Source organism: Canis lupus, chromosome 4 (assembly GCF_048164855.1).
Source record: "Canis lupus baileyi chromosome 4, mCanLup2.hap1, whole genome shotgun sequence".
Taxonomy (NCBI): Eukaryota; Metazoa; Chordata; class Mammalia; order Carnivora; family Canidae; genus Canis; species Canis lupus.
In genome coordinates, this window is record NC_132841.1 from 8,480,575 (window position 1) to 8,502,093 (window position 21,519).

General features: G+C 42.2%; 1 protein-coding gene and 1 pseudogene across 2 annotated transcripts in view; one reads left to right on the top strand and one right to left on the bottom strand.

Moving 5' to 3' along the window:
- Window positions 1–21,519, bottom strand: part of DISC1 (DISC1 scaffold protein) — a 349,132-nt gene that overhangs the window by 2,784 nt on the left and 324,829 nt on the right. For both annotated transcript variants that reach the window (XR_012029320.1, XM_072823068.1), the window contains one exon: window positions 6,928–7,046. Coding sequence is in view for 1 of the 2 variants with exons in the window: in XM_072823068.1 (XP_072679169.1) it covers window positions 6,928–7,046 (119 nt within the window). In the remaining variant the exon portion in view is untranslated. The remainder of the gene's footprint in view (window positions 1–6,927; window positions 7,047–21,519) is intronic.
- Window positions 10,053–10,901, top strand: LOC140631808 (proline-rich protein 32-like; annotated as a pseudogene).

A 21,519-nucleotide genomic window follows, 5' to 3' on the forward strand; every position in this document is an offset into this window, starting at 1 on the left:
GACTAGACATCAGAAATCCTGGAAACCTCATTTAGTGAGTCTATGGCGTAATGATCATAAAAATGATTAAAATCATGTTTTCATTACAACAAGTGTTGGCCACGATGTGCAGAAAGAGGAATCCTTGTGTACTATTGGTGGGAATGCAAATTGGCGCAGCCACTGTGGAAATCATATGGAGGGTCCTCAAAAAACTAAAAATAGAATTACCATATGATCCAGTAATTCTACTGGGCATTTACCCAAAGAATATAAAAATACTAATTCAAAAAGATACATGCACCCCTATGTTTATTGCAGCATTGTTTACAAGAGACAAATTATGGAAGCAAATGGACCAAATGTCCATTGATAGATGAATAGACAAAGAAAAGTGATATATATAATGGAATACTGCTCAGTCATAAAAAAGAATGAAATTTTGCCATTTTGTAACTACATGGATGGACCTAGAATATAACACTAAGTGAAATAAGTCAGTTAAAGAAAGACATACACCATATGATTTCATTCATATGTGGAATTAAAAACAAACAAACAAACACTCTTTTTTTAAAGACTCTTAACTGTAGAGAACAACTGGATGGTCACCAGAGGGGCAGTGGGTGGAGGGATGGGTGAAATAGGTGATGAGGATTTAGGAGGGCTCTTGTCATAATGAACACCAGGTGAATATGGAAGTGTTGGATCATACTATACACCTGAAAATAACATAACACTGGATGTTAACTATACTGGAATTTTTTTAAACTGAAAAAAATCATGTTTTTATTTACAAAATACCTCTCTCTAACCAACCTGACTATGCGATGCCTTACAAATGTATGTTCTAAAACATGGACTAAAATAGCAGAGAATCCAGGATAAAATGTGGAGTGGAGATGGGGAAGACCAAGTTACAGGATAATTTGTATGGAATGGAGAACCTATACACATAAGTGATTTCTGCAAGAAAAGTGCATTAGAAGGACACAGTGGTAAACTTCTAGGTATTGACCCTGGGAAGACAATGTAGGCTTTTATTTTTTTTTCATACTTCTATAATATTAAAATCGGCATGCATACTTTTATATTTAAATCAATATTTCTATAAAAGAAATCACTTGAAACATTTCACCATTCAGCAGTTGGGGAAATAAAAAAACAGAAAGAGATCCTTGTTCTTTCCTTCACTCATTCAAATACTCAAACGTTTCCTGAGCTCCTACTGTGTGCTAAGAAAGGTTCTGGGGGGGTAAAAATAAAGAAAGAAAAAGAACAAGAAAGGTTCTTGATGTAGGAAGCACAGGATTGAACTGAACAAAGTCACCGCCATCGTGGAGTGTAGTGTCAGTGAGTTCAAGGGAAAGTAAACCCACATGGGCATGTATGTAGCCTCCAAGATGGAGGCCATGGAGGGTATGGAGCAGGAGAGTGACTGATCACTCGGCTACTTTCATCACTAGTAGGTTAAAGGGGGCAAAGGCAGAAGCAGGGAGATAAGAGGCGGTGGTTGCAACACTCCAGAGAAGAAAAGATCATGTATTGAACTGGGCTAGTGGCTGTGGAGATGAGAGGTGACCAGATTCTGCATGTGTTCTGAAGGCAGAGCCAAGGGCAGATAGTGATGGGCCAGATGTGGAAGGTGAAAGAAGGAAAAGGCATTGAGAATGACTCCCAGATTTTTTATCTAAGTGATGAACTTGTAATTTATCAAGGAGAAGACGGAGTATGAGTTGGAGTTTTTTGAGGGTGGGGAGGGATTTTTGGAAAAGCCTATTTGTCAGCCAAGAAATGTACTTAGATATGTACACAGATAAGTACTTAGAGGTTATATTGAATAATATATTTAAAAAAATATTCTCATACTTTCTTAATGTATTCCATTTGATACTGCTAACTAAGATCTTAAGGCTACTAAGTAGTACAGTAGGTCTAGAATCAGTGTTTCTGATTGCTAGTCCAATAAATTCAAAGTGGAAGCCCATTGACATATTTGACCTTGGTTTTTGTCAAAGTGCTGAGCAAATGAAGTAAAATTCCAATATTGGATTTTATTTTTTTTTTATTTTTTTATTTTATTTTTTTTAATATTGGATTTTAGATAGATATGATAGAGGTGCTCACTATATCTAAGTGTAAGAGTAAGTCTCAAAGAGCTGAAAGATTCTTATGATGCCTGTGCCATTGAGACCTCTAGGGCTAAATATAAAATTCCCCTGTAACAGATATGCCACTACAAATCTGTGACATCTAAGAATATGAGCAGATTAATTACAATAATGGCATAAGGATTGACATGCCAACATCTTTAAAAATACCTTTGGAGCCCAAGACCATTCTTTACCACCGTGGCATAGACTATACACATATCAAGCAAATGTATAACTTCTTGCTAATAAACTTATGCAAGCTGCGTTTGCAATTAGTAAAGGGGTAAGATAGTAAGACAACTTTCACAGATGTCATCCAGGAATACAGAGGTAAGACAACATTGTCACTTAGGGCAGCCACTTGCAAAGAACCTCAAATTCTTTCAAGAAGGTCTTTTGTTTACACATAAAAACATTTTTTTGTGTGTTTGACTGTCAGTTGGGTTTCCAAGCAATCATGTTCGTAGCTCAGCCAAAAGTAGATCAGCTCAGCTGGTCTGGTTTGGTTCAAAAACAAACAACAGTATTTCTCAGAAACAGTTTCTCATTTGCTAAAAGTGTTTCTTCATACCAACAGTGATGGCTCTGTAGCCACTGTGGCTTGCAGTGCGAGGAAATTTACCTTCAGGAAAAAGCCGAAGGTGAGGAACGCAGCTGCTGAAGAGCAAGGAGGAAAGCCTCATCCACACACGTGACCTGCTTGGTTGCATCTGATGCTTTTACAGGGGCCGCTCCTTGTGGTGCCCACCTAGTGCCAAGTTTGCATTGTGCCAAGCTAGCAGCAGGGCAGCCTGGGGCACACACCACCTCCTAGGCTTCCTCTCCCCACCCCATTCCCTTTGGCAGAAGCCAATGGAAGAAATCCAGGCCACCGTATCCGCATCAGCCCAGCACACACAATGCTCTCAATGACAACCTCTTACAGTCTGTTTTTTCCTCTGTAAGATTCACAAGTAGAGTTCTGTGATCCTTGTGGCCCCTTTGCCAGCTCTTTAGCTCTAGAGTGGAAAACATTTCCAAGAAGGCACAGCAATCTCCCCAGACTGCTGTTACCTTTGTCTGTTCAAGCTACGCATTTGAAAGTTGAACCAGGCAAGGGATCTGAGGGGAATGTGATGTTTTTGCATGCGCCTGGATGTATTTAGAGTATTTGCATGCCATCAAGCACCACCAAAACTAATCGATTGGGCACCATGCATTCCAAATAAGCAGAGAGAACAGAATTCCATGAAGGTCTCCTGGACATGGATGCAAATAGAACCACAAATAGAAGCAGTCTGTCCTCATCTCATCTGTGATTCAGAAGCAGGCAGGACTGCCCGGGCGGCAGGGGGTGGGGGGCTTTGAAATATGCTAAAAGTGTCTTAATCTTAGGTGTACTTTCCCCAGACCCCCACTTTGAAAGTGTGTTGTAGAAGTTGAAGGGGGAAAAATTAGAAGAAACCTGCTTAAAAATCCACCTCACCTGGATGGTTTTCGGTTAAAGAGTTTTGGACATGGAGGAACCATCCAAAATGGTTTTCAAAACATGACTGCTAATTAGCACCCAAAATGACTGTGAAATCTTACTAGAGACTCAGACTAATGCTCCTGGAAATCCTGGCTTGACTGGCAGGGAAGTCACACCTCCTGTCCTCTCTTCAGACAGCAGGCATGAGTCACCTCTCTGACGTGGGCTCTTCCAATTAGTGGTGCAGACTTCTTTCAGACACTTGCTACCACAGTAGCTGACGGGTTTGTGTTGTTCTTTGGTCAGGCTACACGTAATTTAGTGAGTCTGTCAGGATGACGAAGAGACATGGGCTATTTTCTCTCCCTTCTTGGATCTGTCAATCCAGTGTCTTCTTCTTAAAAGCAGGACACTTTCAGCAGGCTGCCCGAGCCTCAGCATCAAGTCAGGATGCCCGGAGGATCTGTTTGGAAACTCATCTCCACCGTCGATGAGTGGCCCACCCCCCACTGATGCCTTGCTAGCAACACTGTCTCACACGCATGGTTTATGCAAAAGCCTAGTGTCTCCCACACAGAATATGAGCATCTGTAGCATCCAAGGCTTGAATCTTCTGGACATGGACATTCATTGCAGACTCACATTAATCACGTTCATGCTACATCATATATGCACAGCAGGCTCTGGCAGAGTATTTAATGGAATCAAACAAAAATATGATACTCACTGTGTAATTCTTTTGTGTTGTTGATGGCAAGCTGTTTCTTTCAACTGTACTCAGCTTTGTGTCTTTGATCAAGAGTGGAAATACAAACCAGTCAGTTTGGCTGGAGGATTCAGCAGCCTCTTTGAATCTCTAGATAAGTTGAAACTTATTTGAAACAAGGGCTTTGGTTTGTACAGGGAGGGAGCCTCCACAGAGCCATGTCAATATGTCTTTCTATCTTAGGGTGCCATGTTCCACTCAACTCCAAGTGCTGTTTTGTTTGAGTTCAAAGATCTGCTTCTGTGTCTTTCCCCTCAATCAGTGACACAGAACAAAGCCTGGGATTCAGAGATAAGTTTGGGTTGAAATCCATATTGCAGTATGGATTTTCTTTGAGGGGAAGAGGATGTCTTCAGGACCCACGCAGTATTTTCCAGCCCTGGTTTGACATGCCCCTAGTATGTCTCCACTTATCTCAGCAAGGATCAGCAAAATTCTCAAGAACATAACTTTGGTAAGATACTTTTATTATAGCTTAAAAATTTTATAGTAATTTTATGGTTCACAGAATGGGCCTGTCCACTTATTTGCAGGCACAGCTACCTCCCAATGGGACCAACGAGGACCACAGAGCTTGCCACTCATTAGCAATGACGCTGGACCAGTTACCTAATTTTGGTTTTCTCAACTATCAAGTTGTAAGAAGAATCCCTATCTATTTATTGCTGTTTTATTAGACATAAATGACTTTTTATATAGGCCACTGTGTGGCTACAAACTGACTTATTCACACATCTATTACGAAATAATTGAATAAACCTGTCTTAAAACCTCTGACATATAAATGGGATGTGGCTGGAGCTTTTGACACAGATACTGAAATTGTTGAGGCAAACGGACTTTGGGGAATGTAATTTTCTACCTAAAACCTAGCACCTACCATGTACAACCATGTTAAAGATTTTTCCTGAATATAGCCCCATGGAGCCTCATGAAAACCTTAGAGGCATATGTTACAGATGAGGAAGCTGAATCATGAAAAACCTTTAGCAATTGTCTGTCTCCTGCTGCTCCTGAGTTGTGGGTAGACTGTGGGGCCACTAAACAGGGTTTATTTACACAGAGCTCTACCTCCTCTCAGCCTCCTCCCTGGCCACTCACCCCCATTAAGGAGAAAACCTAACTCTCTAGAACCAAATTTGACTATAAAATTCAGAAAATTTAGGTCTAGAGACCAGCACAGACCCTGCCTACAGCCCTCAGAATTGCTCTCTGACTCCACTATAAGCTAGAGGTATGTCCCACTGGGGAAAGCCCCCTCCTGCTGGGCTGGGGGCTTGGAACCCCTCTAGAGGCACTAGCTCTCTGTATCACATCACTCCAGGCCCCCAGGCACATAGACAGTTACTTGTTCATTTGCTGGAGCCCATGTTCCCTTATAAATACTCAAATCTAGGTAATCTGTGAACACAGAATAAACAAAAATGCAAAACAAGAACTCTTCCACTGTTTCTTTGGCCAACTTTCTAAGAATCGTTTAAATACCAGTTTTGTAAGAGGTAGGAAATTCTGAAGAACAAAATGTCTGCTTTTAAAAATCTACCTTGAGCAATGTGAAAGGAATCACCAATTATGTTGAAGAAATATCCTGCTAAGTTTAATAACCAAGGTCTAAGATTTAAGGTTATGATGAGGAAGGAAACGGCATTGAATCCATCATTAAACTGTGGGTCTGATACCTGTGATTAAGATTAGTCGCAAAGCTACTTACACACACGCAGACATACACACACAGTCACTCAAGATACAATATAAAAAGAAACAGAATTCTGAAAAGTAAGACAGCAATGAGAAGCAAAGACAAGAATAGCTACATTTCCCACAAACTCAGCTAGCAGGGTCATACTACTGACTGGAAAGGATGAATGAATGGAGAAGTGTTCTGATTGAATAATTGAAAAAAATATAGGATGGGGCTGCATACCCCTTCATCTATCTGCACACCCATCCATTTGCCCTTGAAAGAACTAACTAGAACTAAGCACATTCACAAATCCACACAGGAGGCGGTGCTTCATATGGATGTAAACTGAAGCTAGTATGTTCTCAAGCCACCTTGCTCAGTGGCAGCTAGTATTGAAGAAGGCATCTGCAGATGTGACACCAAGTATATGGAGTCTCATGCAAGAAGAAATTGAAAAGGAATGACCTGAAGTCCTGTTAATTATAATACTCTGCTGCTCATTCCAGGGCAGAATTGTATGGTAAAGAAATATAGAGAAGCCCCTGGGAAACTGAGCCAGGGAGACCCACAACCACCTGTGCCCCACAAACCCAGCTTCATGCCTCCTGAAAATTGCATTTTGCTTTGGCCTTCTATACATGTCTGAACTTCACGGTTAATTTTTAGTGGTCAGGCTTAATAATCAAAAATGCTGAATTACTTACCAACAAAAGCGAGAGAGAAAACACTGCATCCAGGATAATCTCAGAGATCTAAGTAAGGTGTGCTGTGCTATAAATAACAGCAGCATCTATTTGTTTCCATCTGCCAGGGCATGGAAAAAATTGAGTATTTTTTTAAGACTTGCTCTTACAAAACAACTAGCAGGTGCTTAATAGGTAAGACGAAAAGGATATGAATGAGATCTTCATCATGGCTGTGGATTGCTGTGTGAAGCTGATCTTCTAAGTACAGTAACTTCTTGTCTATGGCTTCACATTTTTCTCCAAGTTCTGCAGAAAGGATGCAAGATTCCTGGCCAGAGAAAAAGAAAAAGATCATTTGTAAACTATAGACTTTTTCAGGTCTATGAGACATCTGAACTTTCCCCAGCAGTACCCAGAGGGAAGATTTCCCAACAGAGCCCTCCGGGCTTCTGCACACCAGGAGAATCATGCCAGAACCTTTGTCTTCCTTGGAGGTCATTCTCGAGAAGACATGAACTGATTTCAGGTTATTACTAAATAACGAGCTCCACAGATGACCTCCCTTATCTGGTCATCTCAAAGTGCTATTTCCAGGATGTCAACTCCTAACATTGAATTATCAAAGGGGAAGCCTGAGTCTCCCAGCTGCATCTGTGGACAGATGTAATAGGAATTCGAAACAAGAGTCAAGCTGTGGCAAATCACAGGAGCAACCTGGTTGAGCTGTAGGAACACAGCTACTCCTTGAGGGGCACAGTAATCCAATGGGGCACTGGACATGGTTTACACACTAGTCACAGGGCCTAAAAGTTAGAAAATTAGGAAGACTTTAAGTGCCATGAGGTATGTATTCTATATACAGCTGCTGCTGCCACCACCACAGGTATTAATCTGTTCTCCCTATCACCAGAGAAGAAACCCTCAGAAGACCAGGGCTGCTGAATGGCAGGCCCCAAAAGAGCAAGATGGATGGTGGCCTGCTCCCTGTGGTCCAGAGCCCCTGACATATGGCAGGCATGGGATATCCACTGATTCCATGAATGAATATCTGAGTCTTAGAGCTCCTTCCTTCTCAGATGCTTCCCTTTCAAACTTAGATCCCACCCATGAACCCAAAAAGTGTCTTCTATATCTCACTTTACAGCACAAAACCACCACAGGGCAGAGTCCAAACTGCCCCTTCACAACCGGCCATGGGGCCCACTCCAGTTGTATCCCCTTTGACATGCAACCTAATTTTGGCCAACTGGATGGCCCCTTTGCCTCTGGTCACACTATTCTTCCAGCCATTCTGATACGCGTTAGGTCCTCAAAAGTGTTTGTAAAACCTCTGTTATCCATTCATCCCACACCCGCAAGCACAATAACTGGCATATAGAAGCTCACGGACTTTTAAAAGAAAAGAATAACCAAGGTCCAAAAACTGAGGAAAGGAAATAGAGAATCTTAGAACAAAGGAAAAGGAAAAACGCAGCATTATGCTTAGTGAGATAAGCCAGACAGAGAAAAATAAATATTGCATGATATCACTTCTACGTGGAATCTTAAAAAGCCGAATTTGTAGAAACAGAGCATAGAATGGTGGTTACCAGGGGCTGGGCGGCGGGGGTGGGGTGGAATGGGGATAGGTGTGGCGAGATGTTTTAAAAGGACAAACTTGCACCTAGAAGATGGGTAAGTCCTGGATATCTAATGCACAGCACAGTGATTATGGTCAACAATACTATAGTATAAACCTCGAAAATCCTAGTAGACTAGATGTTAAATGTTCTAACCACAACAAAGCAAGGATAATTATGACATGATAGAGGTGTTAGCTAATGCTAGGGTGGTAATCACTATGATATATACATGTCCCAAGTCAACGTATTGTATAACTTTTTTTTTTTTGAGAGAGAGAGAGACAGAACACACACTTGCACAGGAGCAGGGGTTGGGGGGACACTAAGGGAGGGGATGAGAGAGAATCTTAAGGCTCCACTCCCAGAGTGGAGCCCAATATGGGACTCAATCTCACTCCCCTGAGATCATGACCTGAGCCAAGATCAGGTCAAGAGTCCAACAGCTAACTGACTGAGCCACCCAGGCGCCCCAACTTCGTTGCTGTTCTATGTCAATTATATTTCAGTAAAAAACCATAATACATAAATAAATAGATAAATAGGCAGCAAAAAGCAAGCTCATTAAAATTTAACAAAAAATAAAAAATAAAAACAAACAAATAAAGTTTAACCTAATGTAAAAGTGATTATTTTCCCAACCCTGAGTGAAAGTCTTAGAAGGTACACTAAAAAGAATTTTGCCTAAGGGAAGAATTAAGATACATATTTAGATTAAACTGTAGGGTTACTATAAAAGTTGCACTTAATACCCAACAACAACAATGAAATGCCCAAGTATAGTGATATTCACTGTTAAAAAGGCCTTAGAGATAATGAGCTATGCAGTATTATAATTGGAGGCCATGAATAATCATTAAATCCAGATATGTAATTTAACATTCATTATATTACCTCCAGAATGCTTTTGAGTTTATATTCCAATTGGTCAACTATATTAGAATAGAACGGGGCTAAGGGGAACTATAAATAACTACCGCAAATATTGGAAAAGCCTTTTATACTGCAAGTAAATGTATATACAGAAGAAAAAAATTTAGTGACAGCATCAAACAATTTCAAGGACAAATGGACACAAACAAGAAGGCACGTGAAGCATGCATGAGGGTCTGCCCGTAATTGACCATGGCAGTGATGATGAGAAGACAGCAAATGTATACAAATCACATATACATCCATATATTACTGATCCTAAAAGTAATCATGTTATCATTCAACGATGCAAAATTACAGGGCGGACAAATCACACGGAAGCGGAGACAGTGGGCAATGAGCAACCCCACAGTCATGCCTGAAATACATGAGACACTAGGAGAAAGATCATCCGAAGGAAAATGACCGGTGGCAGTGAGACCACGACTCCTGCACCAAGGAGAAAAGCACAGTGTTTGGCGGAAAATACATACAGCTGAAAATACACTTGAAGAGAGGAAAAACACAGGCTCAGAACACAGAATTAAGGAATTGAAAGCACTTAAGATAGAGAGGCAAATGACTTAATCCTCACCTTCAAGCTAAAACAAATACAAATCAAAGCTGAATTGGAGAAAGAGAACTCCAAATCTAGAAAGCAGCAGCTGGGCCCTGGCTTCCTTGGAGTAGCCAAGCTGCTGTAAAGCAGAAGCACAAGTCCTCTCTCCAGACTGAGCAGCCTACGGGGCATTCACCTGGTTTTCTACATTAGCTCAGGAAGGTTTTCCTGACCAACTTTCTCCATGGCTTGTACTGAAAGTGGCCTTGGGGAGCACGCCCCTTCACCCCGTGGAGTAGTTGCAAATGAGCGTGGGATCCGGGAGCTGCACCCCCACCATGTGTCTCTCCAGTGTTCCAGTTCCAGGCCGAAAGATGTGGAGCCTTGGGGCCACCAACGCGTCCTGCTGAGACCTCCCCGCAGTGTGCTGCCTGCCCTGGCGAGAGCAGCTGGAGCGCCCCTCCGAGACCGCAGGAGCCTGCATTCCTGTGGACAGTTCCAGAGCTCACTAACACCCCTATGGGCCACCACCTGCTGTTGCGGAAGAGTCCCTAGCATAGCTGGCAGGCTGGAGGCTTAGGGGACAAGATTCTATTAATGTGTCCCAGAATTCTCTGGCAGCCCTCCCGCACTGATGATGGGGGGCAAGGGTCATCAGTGGGGGCACCGAGAGGTGGCAATAATCCAAGGTTATTCATGGCTTTGCCACGAGGTCAGGGGTTCTTTCCACAAGTAAGAGGCCTCCCACATATCCCCACAATTAGATCAGGGGTAATGATGGAGCTGCCTCTAGGAAATACAAGAATGACCAGCAAGGAAAGGCTGGCTCATGTTTCTTCCCTACAAGGAGGCCCACGGCACCCCCTGGAAAATTGGCCAAGGTCTCTCCCTTGTCTTCCAGTACTCCCGGTTTGCCTTCTTGCCCTACTGCTCATTGCTTTATACTTCCTCGACCTCTGAGTTTCAGTCCATTTCTTGCTATGCCTATTGCTTTTGCTCCACCCCCAATATTTGGTCCTCCGTTGCCTTCTTATTTTGCCAATTTTCCTTCCTAGGAATGCCGGCTCCTGCACCCTCAAACAGAGAGAACTGATGACAATAAATGGAGGGGAAAAGAGGGTTGGGGAAAAGGTGAAAATTACTCATTTATGTTTTTATATTTGAAACCCCCTACCCTCTTAAACTTTGTTTAGCACTAATGTGCCTTACATGATTGAAGATTCAATAAAAATTCTAAAGTTTGAAAAAAAAACGCTGAATTAAATTCACTTAAAATATGACTTTACATACACCGCCCCCAAACATATAAGCCCGGCCTGTTTGCCTTTTAACATTATGTACAGATTGATAGTGATTGTGTGAATTTGGGAAAGCGATTTCAGACATGTAGCAAAAACTTTAAATTATTTAAATTTAAATTATTCATAGCCTGTGATCCAGTAATTCCATTTCCTGGAATCTATCACAAAGAAATAAATTATTTTTATTAAACCTTTTAACTAAGTATGGAGAATGTTATATATGTTAAATAAAAACATATTTAATAATGCAAAAGTAATTGCATTAAAAGCATGGGAAAGAAGGAACAAAATGTCCAGCATTAAAAGGGGTAGTTAAAATAAAAGGGATAGTATATTTAATTAATTTTTAGTCATTAAAATCATTTTTAAGACAGGAATATTTAATGATCAGGCAATACACAATGGATAAAGTACTAAAATACTAACAATTATTATTTTGAGGGGTGGTGTTATAGAAGAGTTTTATGTTCTTCTCCATACTTAGTTGTATTTTCCACATCTTTAAAATATAAGAAAGAAAAAGGTTACCAAGAATACTGATTCAAACCATAATGGAAAAGTATGGAAGAAATACACCTGAATATTAAAAAAAAAAAAAAAACAATTTTGCAGATTAAAAAGACATAAAGTGGCAAAAAGAAACAAACTCAAAGAGCTTAAGATTCCATGACTATGAAGAAAAGATCTGTCTGGCAATCTGACACGAGGCTGTTGCCCTAATTACAGAATCTCTATAAGCTCCTGCACAAACCATTGCTTGGTGGCCCAACAGACTCTGCTCCTGAACTCCTCGTCCTGCCTGTGACCTGGGTGGGTGTTATTTGAGGAGTTGACAGCTTTACCATAGTGCTCTCACTTAGAACCTTGGGAAGAGAACTAATTTAAGATCTGACCTGAGCAGTGACTGCCGACGAAGGGCAGATTTACATATTTCTACCAACCTGGTGAAAAATTTTGCTCTGTCCAAAGGACTCCTTCCTGTCCCTAGAGGCCACAGTGGGACCAGAGTCATGGCTATAAGGTGAACACTGTTGCAGAAGTACTTAAACTAGGGACCAGGCAAAACTTCCTTGTATTTTCCATGCTATGCTCAGGTATGGCCAAGTGTATGTGTAGCCACAGGAGTACAGCCTTCCAGGACCTTGCTGCTCTGATGTCAAGGGTCAGCTTATGACTCCTCCACCTTGAGCCTGGCTGGGCAGTTGACAATCCTTCAATGGACAAAGCATGCCAAAGGTGACATGCTTGACTTCCAAAGCCAGCTCATACTAGATGATATGTCTTCTCAGATCACTTGCCCTGGAATCTGGCCTCTATGTTGTGAGAACACCCAGAGCCCATGGACAAGCCATGTGTGAGTGTCTAGTTGAGAGCCCCAGCTAAGGCCCCTACTGACAGCCAGACATGGACAGGACTCAGCCTTCAGATGATTCCAAGCTCCATGGTGGAGTTCCAGCTTACAGTGTGGGGCAGATGGTTCTCTGCCAATTCCCCATCCAAATTCCTGACCCATAGATCCATGCATATAGTAAATGGTTGTTCTAAATCATTAAGTTGGGATGATTTGTCACACAGTCACAGTAGCCACACAGCAGACTATGCAGGTTATACCCTACACAGGATTCTGAGTAGATAGATAAGACTGTTGCAGAATGTGAGCAGGAAGTACAGTCTCACTGGTTCTTAGCTAAAGAGTCATCCTGAAGACTGACTAGATCCTGAAGCTCAATGACATGCTAATGCCCAGGCTTGTCTCAGATGGGAAGGTCTGAGCCATGCTGGGAACTGTGGCTCTGAGATGAGATGTGCGAGAAGGAGATTTTGATGAGCTGCCACAGCCACCCTCCCTGGTCCCCAGATCTCTGGTTTCTGGTCAAATGTGCAGGCAGGCCTATGAAACAGTGCGGATATTCTGAGCAGTATATTTACTTGCAATAAGACTAACATGGCCCCACTTCCTTCTACCTTTGGGAGAAATGACTCTTCAGTAGACACTCAGCACAGCAAGTGCTTCCACCACCAGAGGTCCCAATAACAGACCAGTGGTTATTTGTTTGATATCTCACACTCTCCTGGAGTCTATGGGATAAAGGGCAATACTGCTGCACTATTTATATGGTTGTGCCCTCCTGTGAAAATGAGTGTGCATACACTACAGTCATGGGATGGTAGAGTCTCTGCAGGGAGCATCAAGCGTGATTTCTCTCTTGCTTTGAGACCTCCTTTCTTGAGTGTATTCTTTTTAAGCCAATGGATTTTAGGCTTTACTAGCAGAGATGCCCTGGCAGGAAAGCAGGGGGCTTGACTGTCAACTATACCTCAACTTCTGATTTTATCCATTTCATTTGCTTAAGCCTTGATGGAAAGTTAAAAACAAGTAAACGGAACCAGAGCTATTAAAGGGTTTTGTTTGCTTGTTTGTCTTAAAAGAAAGGAAACTTCTTTCAAAGAAGTTGTCCTTCCATAAAAGTTTTGGCAGCTCCAGCATTTCTGTTTAAGCGTACTGTAAGTCAGCTATACCATTCAGGAGTCCCCAGCCTGGGATATAACTGCATGAAAATGAAGCCTCTCATCCTAACACCCACCTTGTTTCCCAGGACCTCAAGTGCAAGCATTTATAAAGGGACAGCTCCATCAGGGCCACTGAGGATGTCATGAACCCTTCCTTGAGGATCTTAATACCCAGAAGCAGAGAGAATTGGAGCTGGCAGGGGGCTTGGGAATGATCTAGTTCAATTCTTCCTTTTATACACACAGAAAGCATCTCAAAGAGTCCTGTGTCTCATTAAAGGTCACACACTGAGAAAGTGGTGGGTTGGTGTCTAAGACACAGGTCTCCCATATTTAGCAGATTCCTCCCTCTGGATCTGATTTAGCCGTGCCAAGGGGAAACACAGAAAGGGATTTTTGTTGGGCTACTCCAGGGTGGGAGGGAGGGGGGCTTCAAAATAATGACAGAAATAAATCAGAGAAGTGAACAGTGCCTGAAGATACCATCTCCTTTCCCTTGTACCCTTGGGACTCTGCGAGGTCTGCTCTGATTCCTAGACAGCTCTGCATCATTAAGGGGTTCTTCCTCCAGGATTCAGATAGATAGATATCAACTGGAGGTGATAGTGGCAGCCACCAGACAACCTGGCTTCCATGGTGAGCTGGGGATCTTGGGTCCACATGTCCATAAAACATAAGGCTGGAAGCAGAGGAAAGCAGTGAGTCACATTGGAAGGAAGCGAGTTTCAACTTTCTGAATAAGAATAGAAGAGCCTTGACCTCTCATCTCTTTTTATCACTTTGGCAGATTCCAAACTGAACATTCTCTGAACCATATCCAGCAGCTCTTCATGCACTGAGCTCCTCTTGGTTTGAAATCTGTAACATTTGCTTCCATTTTTACTCTTAAATTAAATGTGGAAAAAAAAAACTCACAAAAAAACAACATACCAAAAAAACAAAAACCCCACATGACCACATGACTGACACTTGATAATAAAAATAACACCCACTACAAAGTCACTGGTATTCCTAGCTGAAATGGAATTTTGTAGGATTTGCAATTCTGAACGGATAAAGTACAGGTTGTCTGGCATTTCAAAGTGGCTTTGAAAACTCTCCAGTAATTTGTCCCATCAGGCAGTCTCTTCAACAACTCAGATTATGACTTTTCCTTTCTGTACCTCCATTCCCTCATTTAGCCCTAGGAGTATCTTTCCTATGGGCCAGAATGAAAGAAACTTCACTGGGTAAATGGCCCCTTGGCTGAGAGTTTCCCATTCTTTGCCTGGTTAATACCATCTCTCTCTTCAAAACCAAAACCCTGCAGATTCTACTTCTTCCAGGAATGCTTCTGGATTCCTGAATCTCCTATACCACCTCGACCCTGTTAGGGCTTAAGCATGAGATTCCTTTGCTGGGCACATACTGGCCTATCTCCCCCACCAGGAGGTGGCATAATGGCGTCCTGCCATTTCTGTAGCCCAGTGACTACTGCCCTTGTGGAAGCCATGCTGTTTCTCAGATTGCATTACTCATGGCATCATCTAGCTGAATTGAGAAGGGCCAGACAGGAGGGATCCAGGGCTGCCAGACAGTCTTGTGTGCTCACCACAGCGCTTTCATACAAATGCATCTTTCATGGACCTCAGAAAAAGCCCTACATCTTCCCTACTATCTCTCCACATGGCTATGATTTGGGAGCACCAACTCAGCTAGACATTATTTCAAATATAATTTCTCTAACTCACCTTATGGTCAAAATCTGTAGACTTGAAAGTTTGAGCAGAAATTTTCAGCTGTGTTGAATCAGAGCTGTTGTCAAATATCTGTCCTACCCAACAAACTCGGGACGCATGATTTAAAACAGAAAAGAGGATTTCCTTTGTTGGGCAGGATTTTCCCATTAAAATTACTTTCTACAACATTTGTTGACAAAAATTTATACTCAGATCCCAAAATGCATTCAGTGCCTAGCCAGAACAGATGCCTAAACCTCAGAGTCTGGTGACAAACCTGAATCACACACTCCATGGCTAAGGTCTCCAAGGACTTTTTTACTTAGTGATAATTCCCATAAATAAGAGTAAGTCCTTGCCTGTAACATTTGGAGAATATCAATATTTAACGTTTGAAAACTAGAGCCCATACCCAAAGGGTAGGGAATATATTACATCACAGTAATTGTTTCAAAATGAGAAAATATCTGGTAACAATATCCCCTAGGCTACACCTAGAGTGATCAGGAAATCATATTGATTATTTTTATTCTGGATAGAAAATGCATGTGGAACAGGAGGCCGTATAGATTAAATTGCCAGTTAGCAGATAATGTTGCCAATTTTATTTATGAAGGGGCTCGCACACCTAACAGAGCATACATTTCCAGAAATGTTATTCATCACTGGTGATCTGCCACAAATTTGAGCAGATGGACTACACCTTGGGTTGAGTCAGTAGATCGAGAAATTCAAATAGTTGATGTTTTTAATACTATCAAAAGGAGTTCCAAAGAGAGAGGCAGTGTGATATCTGAAATGGAAAAAACCTCATAACTGAAGGAAGGATTACTGCTACAATTTAATAATTACTCTGATACAATCAACAATGACTTTTGAGGTCTATACTTTAGGTGGGAAATACACTGTGCTGGATGCTGTACTTCAAAGTCCACTCTCACCACTGCTATTCAACATAGTACTAGAAGTCCTAGCCTCAGCAATCAGGCAACAAAAAGAAATAAAAGGCATTCAAATTGGCAAAGAAGTCAAACTCTCCCTCTTTGCAGATGACATGATACTGTACATAGAAAACCCAAAAGACTCCACCCCAAGATTGCTAGAACTCATACAGCAATTTGGCCGTGTGGCAGGATACAAAATCAGTGCCCAGAAGTCAGTGGCATTTCTACACACTAACAATGAGACTGAAGAAAGAAAGAGAAATTAAGGAGTCAATCCCATTTACAATTGCACCCCAAAGCATAAGATACCTAGGAATAAACCTAACCAAAGAGGTAAAGGATTTATACCCTAAAAACTACAGAACACTTCTGAAAGAAATTGAGGAAGACACAAACATATGGAAAAATATTCCATGCTCATGGTTTGGAAGAATTAATATTGTGAAAATGTCAATGCTACCCAGGGCAATTTACACGTTTAATGCAATCCCTATCAAAACACCATGGACTTTCTTCAGAGAGTTGGAACAAATCATCTTAAGATTTGTGTGGAATCAGAGAAGACCCCGAATAGCCAGGGGAATTTTAAAAAAGAAAACCATATCTGGGGGCATCACAATGCCAGATTTCAGGTTGTACTACATAGCTGTGGTCATCAAGACAATGTGGGACTGGCACAAAACAGACACATAGATCAATGGAACAGAATGGAGAACCCAGAAGTGGACCCTCAACTTTATGGTCAACTAATATTCGATAAAGGAGGAAAGACTATCCATTGGAAGAAAGACAGTCTCTTCAATAAATGGTGCTGGGAAAATTGGACATCCACATGCAGAAGAATGAAACTGGACCATTCTCTTACACCATACACAAAGATAAACTCAAAATGGATGAAAGATCTAAATGTGAAACAAGATTCCATCAAAATCCTAGAGGAGAACACAGGCAACACCCTTTTTGAACTTGGCCACAGCAACTTCTTGCAAGATACATCCATGAAGGCAAGAGAAACAAAAGCAAAAATGAACTACTGGGACTTCATCAAGATAAGAAGCTTCTGCACAGCAAAAGATACAGTCAACAAAACTGAAAGACATATTATTCCCTACAGAATGGGAGAAGATATTTGCAAATGACGTATCAGATAAAGGCCTAGTATCCAAGATCTATAAAGAACTTATTTATTTATTTTTTTAATTTTCATTTATTTATGATAGTCACAGAGAGAGAGAGAGAGAGGCAGAGACACAGGCAGAGGGAGAAGCAGGCTCCATGCACCGGGAGCCCGATGTGGGATTCGATCCCGGGTCTCCAGGATCGCGCCCTGGGCCAAAGGCAGGCGCCAAACCGCTGCGCCACCCAGGGATCCCTATAAAGAACTTATTGAACTCAACACCAAAGAAACAAACAATCCAATCATGAAATGGGCAAAAGACATGAACAGAAAGCTCACAGAGGAAAAAAAAAAAAAAAGAAAAAGAAATCTCACAGAGGAAGACATAGACATGGCCAATAAGCACATGAGAAAATGTTCCGCATCACTGGCCATCAGGGAAATACAATCAAAACCACAATGAGATACCACCTCACACCAGTGAGAATGGGGAAAATTAACAAGGCAGGAAACCACAAATGTTGGAGAGGATGTGGAGAAAGGGGAAACCTCTTGCACTGTTGGTGGGAATGTGAACTGGTGCAGCCACTCTGGAAAACTGTGTGGAGGTTCCTCAAAGAGTTAAAAATAGATCTGCCCTATGACCCAGCAATTGCACTTCTGGGGATTTACCCCAAAGATACAGATGCAATGAAATGCCGGGACACCTGCACCCCGATGTTTATAGCAGCAATGTCCACAATAGCCAAACTGTGGAAGGAGCCTCAGTGTCCCTTGAAAGATGAATGGATAAAGAAGATGTGGTCTATGTATACAATGGAATATTCCTCAGCCATTAGAAATGACAAATACCCACCATTTGCTTCGATGTGGATGGAACTGGAGGGTATTATGCTGAGTGAAATAAGTCAATCAGAGGACAAACATTATATGGTCTAATTCATTTGAGGAATATAAAAAATAGTGAGATGGAATAAAGGGGAAAGGAGAGAAAATGAGTGGGAAATATCAGAGAGGGAGACAGAACATGAGAGACTCCTAACTCTGGGAAAGGAACAAGGGGTGGTGGAAAGGGAGGTGGGTGGGGGGTGGGGGTGACTGGGTGACGGGCACTGAGGGGGGCACTTGATGGGATGAGCACTGGGTGTTATGCTATATATTGGCAAATTGAACTCCAATTTAAAAAAAAAGAATATATAAAAGAAATATTTTTTAAAAAGTCATCAACTGCTTTGTCCCTTTCTAAGGAACAGGATTAGGGTGGGGAGGGGAGGAAGCAGCTCCCTCTCTGGAGACCCTGCTCTTTGCTATAACCCAACCAGCTTACTTAGATCCCTATTTCCCTAGGCCATGTAATAAGGCATCCGCAGTAGTTGCCTATCCAAAAAAATATTTAATTCCTGCAGTTAAACTCACAGGCTACATAATAAAGAAAGGACAGGTGACAGAGCAGTCTTCCCTTATGGTTGGCAAGCCATCTGCATTTATGGATTACTTGAGCCTTGGCAGGATTTAAGTTTTTTCAAAAAGAAATTTTTAACTATGCACTGCATATATGCATACCTACAAAAAAAAAAAAATGTGACTTGAGCCTCATGATGTTTGTTCCGCTGTTAAGTTTCATTCCCTCTCCTATAGCTTGAGGTAAACCAGATGTGATTACCACCATCCATGAGCTTAGCTGATGCATTAAAGCATTTCCTTAGTTTGGTATTAAAATCACAGCCTTAAATATGTTCCTTTGGGCTGTTTTCCAAAATATTTACTTGGCAAATACATTCCCAGAATGCTATATGGTTTTCTTTTTCTTTTCTTTTTATTGTCCACAAAGAGAGTATTTATCTATGACAAACTCCTGTCCATACCACGAATAAAATCTTGCACATCTATCTGAAATAGACTTTATAAGTATCTGTCTTTCCACATAAACACTCATTCTACAGGCATTAATGCCAAAGAGCAGAAAAACATGAATTAAGACACTGAAGGCATATCTTTACTTCTCCATATAATACAAGTATTCATCCAAATACCCAAGTTATATGGCTACACCCTGAGTAAGTGGTATTTCTTTTAAAAGCATCCAGATGTGAGGGGCAAAGAAAACATTTGAAATATTTAGATGTCTTTCAGTCAGAGTAAGCAATAAATTGTCTTCAAGTATCTGTGCACTAGTTCCAGAGAAGGTGCTGAGAAACAAGTTCTAAACAGAACCATTTAACAGAACAACAACAACAAAAAAAACTGATAAAAGAAAGAATTGGCTGATAATTTGCATAAGCTAATTGGCCTATGGCTTCTGGTTTACATGAAGGGCAATCTTTGAAAAGCTATATTTTATATTACAGGATCATCTAAGAGAACTTGGATTGTTTTCCTTTTGGCACACATCCAGTTGAACATCAAAGCTGAATAAGGCCAAACTCTATTAGAAACTTCAAGGAAAAACCTAGGAGTAAATAATAGTCATACCATCAGCAAGTATTTAAATAATCTCTATTTTAACACAAGCATTGAGATATGGAGGACAGTGACATCAAATCCTAAAACCCTTTTGTATAAGGAAAATGAGAAGGGAACACGGTTGGGGGGATTCCACATAAGGAGAATGTGCTCGGCAAGATGTCTGTTGCTAAGAAATGCTGAACCACAAAGAGTAAAGATGAGCCAAGAGAAAAGAATCAAATGCTAACTTTCATCTGTGTTCATTTTAGATAAAAAAAAAAAAATTTCATTTCTAAATATTTTTTGTAAATTGTGCAACCACAAGACTACCAGAATTACTGTTTCTTAATGCCAGTCTTTCGTCCTGGTCCTGGATGGCACCCTTCACAAGGAGAGTATCTTCACGTTCTATGGGGACCCAGCCCCTGCTGTACAGGAGGTTCCTGACTTTGACCGCCCCGGCCCCCAACAGGTGAGAGCATCAGCTGCAGCCTAGGTATGACAAGGGGCAGAGGGTCAATTCATTTTCCAGGAACGTGAAACCCTGTATTAAAAAACAAAACAAAACAAAAACAAACAAACAAAAAACACACCTCTCGGCTACTGAACCACTGCGTAGTGGTCAGATAAGCCTCCTGTTAACAAACACCCTTAAGTTAGTCCTTGCCAGCGAGGCGGTGGCGATTCTCTATTGATCACTCGGTGTTCATCAGTGAGGGACAAGGAATCTCCAAGGTAAAGAGTCTCCGAGAGCCCAAGGCTGGTTTCCTCAGAAGCACTGACCTATTTTTAATTAGTGAAAGAAATGCCACAGTTAGGCCCTGGAGCACAGAAGGTGATTCCACAATTTTCCAATGGGAGGGAAAGCGGCGCGATCAGGGGAGTCCACTTCCCTTCCTTGGGCAGGTGAGGGAGGCTGACAAGCTGACAACGTTAATTAACAGAGAAGCAGCAGGAGCCAGCTAACAGCTGATGGTGAAGCCCCCTCCAACCTACCCTGCAGCGCCGCGGGGGCTCCCGCTCTCCACCTGCGGGGGCGGGGCCAGGAGGGCGGAGCCCGGGGGCGCCCGCGCACTTCCCCCAGCCGTGGGCCGGTGTTTGTGGCTCCTCCTACACGTGCCGGTCCTGCCTGAAATTCTGATGGCACAACTTAGAGAAATACAATGGGAAGCAATGGGACGTTTGCATGAAAGAGACGTCCCGTCTCCACAGACATCAAGTTGCGAACCTTGGGAAACTCAGTAATATTTAGGAGAGAGGAGAGGGGAGCCCCAGGGAGTGGTTGTGCAGGTGCGCACTTCCCGCCCACTTTCGAGAAGCCCACTCTGGAGAGGGCAGGTGAGGCGCTGCGCTGTGGCTGAGGTTTACCCATGCAAGATGGGCCGAGCGAAAAGGAGCCGGGTTTTGGAGAGACCCGTGCCACAGAACAAAGCTGCACTGCCGGGTCGCGGCTTACTGCGAGTTTCTTTCATGGCAGGCGACACGCTGCCTATTATTCCCGCGCTGCACGACACCGCGCGGAGCTCCGGCCCTTTTCCTGGCCTCTTGCAGCCTCTTTGGTGGCAGCTACTGGCTAGGAAAGGAAGCAGCTGGAGTTAGGAGAGAGTGATCCTGTCCAGGGAACTCCGCGGGAGGGGAGCCCACTTTGTAGTAAAAACAGAAAGCACCCCAGCAG